The 7,307-nt window shown below is 42.8% G+C and overlaps 1 protein-coding gene across 2 annotated transcripts in view; it reads left to right on the top strand.

Moving 5' to 3' along the window:
* Positions 1-6,490, top strand: part of RGS4 (regulator of G protein signaling 4) — a 7,561-nt gene extending 1,071 nt beyond the window's left edge. The window contains exons 2-5 of one of the 2 annotated variants that reach the window (XM_032845473.1): positions 2,100-2,204; positions 2,763-2,824; positions 3,393-3,559; positions 3,985-6,490. In XM_032845473.1, the coding sequence (XP_032701364.1) occupies positions 2,100-2,204; positions 2,763-2,824; positions 3,393-3,559; positions 3,985-4,224 (574 nt within the window). In that variant the 3' untranslated portion in view covers positions 4,225-6,490. The remainder of the gene's footprint in view (positions 1-2,099; positions 2,205-2,762; positions 2,825-3,392; positions 3,560-3,984) is intronic. The other variant, XM_032845474.1, reaches the window with a different exon arrangement.
* Positions 6,491-7,307: the final 817 nt, after the last annotated feature.

The following is a 7,307-nucleotide window of genomic DNA, read 5'->3' as shown; positions in this document are numbered from 1 at the left end:
ATATTAGCCAGCTGAAGAAAAATACAAAACTAGTGCATATGATATTATTTATTCTTACAGTTAAAGGCAGAAAGTCAGTCTGTATGTGTACTACCTCCTTGCTTCCCTGCAAATAAAAATTACCTTAAATCTCACTGTAGAAATATCCCAGAAAGCAAGTCTCCTGTGCACTTCTTAGAAGTATACCTTTCAAATATTATGTCATTCAGGAGTGTGAAACAATATTCTTTATTAAATGTGCTTTCTTGGCTACTTTAAAATGAAGCAGGAGGGTCTGGCTGGGAATATGTATGGAGTAAGTTCCACTGACTGCTACCATTACTATCCTGAGATGAAGGGAGCAAATTACTCCAAGCTTCAGTTAACTCCTATGTAAAATCAACCACACAAAATACAGGAGTGTCAGGACAGAGTTATGCCCTGGTAAGTATTTAGGGAGACAGATGAAAGGTTGCACTAGTCTGTCCAAGGAGCTGAGAAGCTGAGCTGGGGAGGTAACCTGTATAGCAGCAAGGTCAATGGCTCTTCCATCTCCTCAATGGTCAACTTCCAATCAACTACTCCAACACTTCAACACGCTAACATCACTGCAGAAGGGCATGAACTGCTCAAGGTCACATAGGCAGTACATGGCCAAGTGCACATCAAATCTAGCTTCCTGACTCACCTCTGAAGTCATGCTGGTTTTTATTTTATGGTTGCATTGCGTTATTAGGACAAATGTAACATCCTTGCTAAGCATACTTCCAGCTCTTTATGCAATGACTTGCATTGGTCAATAACTCAGATCTCGGCCTGACCTGGCACATGGAAATGTGAAGTGAGTTCTATTTTGACAGAATCATGATATATATGTATCTTAGAATCACTCGAGCCTTCATGATTATATCTTGCTCTCATTAAGGAGGGTTTTGCATCCCCTGACCAGTTGGAGAAACAGGGTGGGGGGAGGGAATCAGTCTTGTGAGGAAGAGAAAATACCATTCATATTAGGGGCAGTCCAAGAACATAATGGAATTCAAGCTTGCTGGAGAAAGGCGCATTGATAGGCCACCGATATAACAGGAGCCATCCTAAAATGTCTTTTTATCCTTGTGACTTTATTTTTCTCTTTCTCAGGAGGAATGTCTAGTCATTCATTTCTTCTAAAGTGACATTGCTCTTTTAAAACTATTTCTTGGCTTTTATAATAAAAGAGATACAAAAGAGTAGTTAACAAAGAGAAAGTTGAGCTTAAAAACTTATTAAAAGGTCCTTCTTTCTGAGGAAGTCATGTGCCCCCTGCCCCCCAGCTACCTGTTAAGCAGTGCAATAAGCTGGAAGCTCTGCTTTAAGTAAAGTCACTAGCTGCAGTGGTGATTCTTGCCTGCTTCTCTGTTGTTTTTAAGGTTTGGATGCCCTTTATAGTGTAAATGCTCTTAATGTGTAGATATTAAACAGGAAAGCAGTAGGAGCAGCAGCAGCAGCAGGAGCAAGAGATTTCTCTAGAAGCAAGCTTGAAGTTGCTCAGATGTTGGCCAGAACATTGGCATTTGCCACCCCCTCCACTTCTCTCTCTCCATGAATATCCCATAACGTGAATCTCTTGGCACCACCTCAGGTGAGGCTGGGACCGAACAGTCCTTTCCCAGGTGATGGTGCTTCTGTAGGTCCCTCTGCTGGCAAGGAGGCCGGTGGAAACGGGAACCACTGTCCAGAAGGCGGCGTGCGGCAGGAAGGCAGCTTGTTCTGCAGTTCACTGCTTGCTCTCCCCTTCCCATAAATTACTCAAAGAGCAGTCCCATTTTCACTGTGTTTCTGTTAAAAACACCAAAGTGTTCCATCGGTCAAAATGACAGGTTTACAGAAGAGGCTCCTGCAGCCGACTGAGGGTCTGAATTCTGTTGCAGACAGAGCAGGCTGGGCTGTTGTTTCCTAGTGAGTCAGAGGCAGACACACCAGTAGGATCTCCTTTTCCTGACAGTTCACGCTGACTTCAGCTCCCATTTCCTGAATAAACTGCCCCTACTCCTTTACTAGTAGTGGACTCTTTGAGCTCTGCCACTAAGGTATCTTTTAAAAGAGCTAATTAGCATTATTCTTTTTCTTCTTCTGTGCAGTGCAAAAGATATGAAGCATCGTCTAGGTTTCCTGCTGCAGAAGTCTGATTCCTGCGAACATAATTCTTCCCACAGCAAGAAGGACAAAGTGGTAGTTTGTCAGAGGTAAGAGAAAAGGCCTCTGTGGAGACCCAATGAGTATTAACTATTTAATGTCAGGATGTTCTATGAGGAGAAAAGGAAGTTGTGTTCTTAGTTAAACTAGATTTGGATCAAGGTGGCATCCATTTTCATGAAGACAGTACTTTGATGTGAAATGTCCATGCATTAATGGAAAGACTGCCTTAATCAACAACAGGTCTCATCATGGGGATGGGACAGAAAATATCTGCATGTTTTCAGGACTTAAATTTCTTGCCCTGAGGGGCACCTGGGTGGCTCAGTGGGTTAAAGCCTCTGCCTTCGGCTCAGGTCATGATCCCAGGGTCCTGGAATCAAGCCCCGCATCAGACTCTCTGCTCGGCAGGGAGCCTGCTTCCTCCTCTATCTCTGCCTGCCTCTCTGCCTACTTGTGATCTCTGTCTGTCAAATAAAATAAATAAAATCTTTAAAACAAAACAAAACAAACAAACAAACAAAAAAACATTCTTAAAAAAAAAAATTTCTTGCCCTGAGTTTGTATCATGGCATTCAAGTTGTTCTTTCTCTCTATAATGTCTCTAGGGTGAGCCAAGAGGAAGTAAAAAAATGGGCTGAATCACTGGAAAACCTGATCAGCCATGAATGTAAGTCTGACGGCTTTCTTCCCCACTAGGATGAGGACAAAAGCTCCTAGATAGATAAATTATCTCATACTATATTTGATCTAATAGGAAATGCAGACACAATGGGTTTCTTCTGACTTCCAAACTCAGGAGAACCAGTCTGTTCTTTACCATGCCCTCGAGCTTTGTGATAGACAATGGATGTTCATACAGAAACCATGTGGAAAACCATCTCTCTCACCACATGGGAAAAAGGTAGAGGGAAAAAGTTCCAAATATAGAGACTTCTTATGGAATCAGCTTTAGTTTCTCTTTCTCAAACTTACTTTGGCAATTGGTGGCTGCATGGGTGTTTCAGAAACACTGAGACTTCAAACCTTGAGCAAGAAGCACTAGTTAGGACTGGGATCCAATAGATGTCAAACAGATTACAGTCACCTGACCCCAAGTGGCTCCCAGAAAGTGGGGAGAAAGGAGTTGTTTGACCCCATGCTTTATTCTCTCAAGCACCTTGGCTTTCTCTGAAATACACTGTCCCAAGAGGCCTGCTGGTGTGATGATTATGGTGGATCTTTCTCTTCCATCACAGGTGGGCTGGCAGCTTTCAAAGCTTTCCTGAAGTCTGAATACAGTGAGGAGAACATCGATTTCTGGATTAGCTGCGAAGAGTACAAGAAAATCAAATCACCCTCTAAACTAAGTCCCAAGGCCAAAAAGATCTATAATGAATTCATCTCAGTCCAGGCAACCAAGGAGGTAGGTCTTCATGGCAGAGAGCTCTCTGGATCTTAGTGAAATTTCCTGCAAGTGGTCTTCAGTGGTGTGGATCTTTAGATCACCTGAGTTAAAGGAAAAAATCTGACAATGGAGGAGGTCATCATAATCTCCATAATCCCAAATCAATCAGTTAAGAAACTTTCATCCAAATGACTTAGATGATCTCCCTTAATGAGTTATTTGATAAATCTTCCCATTTGTGAGAAAGAACAAATATATTGCCCTGCCCACCTAGAAGCAGAATAGCTTTTTACACTCTCTCGCATGAACCAGGTTTGAGCTAACTGTTCTTCTTTTCATTTCTGGGGTATGGAGGGTGCACACAGATTACTCACCACAAAGCAAGCGGCCTCCCATCCTCAGTGGAGCAATGTGTCTAATACATCTTGGCCTTTGCCCTGCAGGTAAACCTGGATTCCTGCACCAGGGAGGAGACAAGCCGGAACATGCTAGAGCCCACGATAACCTGCTTTGATGAGGCCCAGAAGAGGATTTTCAACCTGATGGAAAAGGATTCATACCGCCGCTTTCTCAAGTCTCGATTCTATCTTGATCTGGCCAACTCTTCCAGCGCTGGGTCAGAGAAGCAGAAAGGAGCCAAGAGTTCTGCAGACTGTCCTTCCCTGGTCCCCCAGTGCGCCTGATTCTCACAGGGTGCTGGAGGCCTGAGATGCTAAGACTCTATGCCTGGAAAACCTGAGGCCAAATATTGATCTGTATTAAGCTCCAGGGCTTTATCCACATTGTAGCTTAGTGTTCATGCTGCCTGCCATGTATGAGTCTCTCCTGTGTAAGAAGTAGATCGAGTTTTGGTGTTTGGTTTCCATCAGGGCAGGACCTCCTTCCAGTCCAGCTTTCCCAGAATTCCTATAGGGTGCCACGTGAGCAAGTATCCAAAGAATGGTTTTGGAGGGGTGGCTTTCCAAAGACTGTTGCAGTTCTCTTCTTCCAATGGTTTGACCTCAGGTTGGTTGGTTGGTACATTTCATGTGACATCCACAAGCACATGTATTCTGTTGGCACTTTCTCTAAACTCTAGATGTTAAGATATGGTTGATCAATTATGTGTACCTATGTGTGTGTGTAAATATATGTATACATGTATACATATATTTACACACACACATAGGTACACATTCTATGTATATGTGTCTATATGTATATATACATATATATTTCTGCAAGAATAGATAGGAAAGACCCTAGGTGCTCATCACTGGAGTGTGTGTACATACCTACATGCATGTACTGATCCCTGGTCTTTCATCCTGCAATCAAACAGGCAAATAGAACCAGTTGCCATGCAGGCCAAGAGAAAAATGCTAATCTATGGAAAGTTGATTCTGTAAACTCCACAGGTCTTGTTGGAGATGCATTTGAGGGACTCCATGCATAGTTCAACCACCGACAGCCTCCACATTGAACAGTATTCTAAGGAGCCAATATCATAAAGACTCTTATGCCTGGCTGACACAGTTCTGTCTTGAGCTGGTTATTACTGTTGGCACTTTTCAGTCCTGAAGCTGCTGGCCTCCCCTTCTCTGCCCGAGTGCTTGGTATGTGGTTATCAGCAGCCGGGCTGGTGCGGGAGTCAGGAGAGAAGATGCTTGAGCTGAATGAAGACAGGGAGGTAGGGCCTCGCCAGCTCTACCTGTTGTAAGATGCTGGCTGAGTGAGGGCATGGAACTTCAAAGTTAATAGTCTTATCCTCTCCTCTTTTCTCTTCTTGTGATCAAGGTGCTCTCCTCATTTTGTTTTTTCCTGAGGACTTCAGCCATCAGTTGAGGCTCCTTACCTCACTACAGGTTTGGTTGGTTGTTTCCCTATAACGGCTCCAGGCTATATACCTCCCCTTACGAACCAGCAGGGTGGGAAGGATTGTATTTTATAAAGGACAAACATGTTTTTACAAACTAAAAAGCCCTCACAAGTTTCTCTTTTGAAAGTAGGAGCTTGTTCATTCCACATCAGACATCGGGGCTGCACATATCTCTTTCCAGGCTCTGAGACTAAATGAGAGAGGAAAGAAGGAAAAAAAAAAAAAAAGAGAACAGAAAAATAAGATACCAATTGTTAGAACTACTGTTTGGAACTTTTCAAGGCACGTGAAATACTTGAAAATTTCTCATTTATGTTATTTATGATGTTGTTTTCTACAGTGTTTTTATTATTGTATTGTTTTATAAATGGAGGTGCAGGATATCACCTGAATTATTAATGAATGGCCAGGAAGTAATTTTCTTCTCATTCTTCTAAAACTACAGCCTTTGAAGTGCACACACACACACACACACACACACACTCACGCATGCCAATTGCACCGATTTCTTCAGCATAAATTACATGCGTGAGCACCTTGTGGCTTTTAAGACAACAGACTGGGTTGCAGAATGAAAACACCAGAGTGTATCTATACAAATATCACTGTATTAAGGATGTAGGTTTTCTCTGTTGTGCCCTTCTTGTCTTTCTGGCAGTCTTACTCCATATTCCCAGAGTTCTTCCTCAACGTCCTTTTTATTATACCTGGTTCTACAGTTTTGTCTCTAGTTGACTCCAGGATCCAAACTTGTAACTCTATTGATCTTGCCCTATTATAACTGTCATGACTTTCAGATTGTACCTGTGCTCATGAGCTGCTGTCTTACAAAGAGGTCCGGAAGGTCATTCCGAATGAGAAGTAAATTATTTTATGTAATACAATTTTCAAGTGTGTTTTTCAATTGTATTCTCCCCTTATTTTACGACTATCTGACATGCTGAGCTTACTTGCTCATGATCTGTGGGCAGAATATTCCTTCCCTTTGCATGCCTGCTTTTATCATGTGCTTGAAAGGCCTCAAAGCTGATGCTTCCAGTGAAACACATGCATCTTAATAATAAGGGTAAATAAATGCTTCATATGAAACTCTCTGCTTGTAAACACATTAATGGTCCACAAAGTGTGTGATGAGAAACAGCAGTGTGTAGGACGATGACAAAATATTGCTCATGTCCAGTCTCCGAACTGTCCCATGCCAAATCTGGAGAAGGAAGCAGAAAACAAATGCCGTATATACTTCTGTTCCTGCCACTGCTCTGACTCCCTCTCATCACAAAGTCGAGGCAGTCTTGGCTCCAGAGACTTTGCTCAGCAGACTTGGTGATGAACTTGCAGGTCCTCAGTCGAGACTAAGAATGGTTGAAAGAGAATTTGCCTTTCAGAGTTGTCCTTCTCTTACTTCCAAGTATCTGTCTGATAGAGAAGGCAGGAACAGAGGAGACTCAGAAGGTGGATGGGAGCTGTAGATACCTGAGGGACAGATTCCTGCCCAAACTGCTTAAAATCCTTCTCCTCCACCCCTTACAGATTCTGTCCCCTAGAAAAAAGGTGTAGAATATTCCCATTCATGGATAAAGAAAATGTGGTGTATATATATACACACACACAATGGAATACTATGCAGCCATCAAAAGACATGAAATCTTGCCATTTGCGACGACGTGGATGGAACTAGAGGGTATTATGCTTCGCAAAATAAGTCAGTCGGAGAAGGACAACTATCATATGATCTCCCTGATATGAAGAAGTGGAGATGTAACGTGGGAGGTTTGGGGGGGTAGGAAAAGAATAAATGAAACAAGATGGGATCAGGAGGGAGACAACCCATAAGAGGCTCTTAATCTCACAAAACAAACTGAGGGTTGCTGAGGGGAGGGGGTTGGGAGAGGGGGATGGGTTATGGAC

This window comes from Lontra canadensis, unplaced genomic scaffold, assembly GCF_010015895.1.
Source record: "Lontra canadensis isolate GAN:19392208 unplaced genomic scaffold, GSC_riverotter_1.0 scaffold164, whole genome shotgun sequence".
Classification (NCBI taxonomy): Eukaryota; Metazoa; Chordata; class Mammalia; order Carnivora; family Mustelidae; genus Lontra; species Lontra canadensis.
This window is presented reverse-complemented; position numbering and strand designations above follow the sequence as displayed.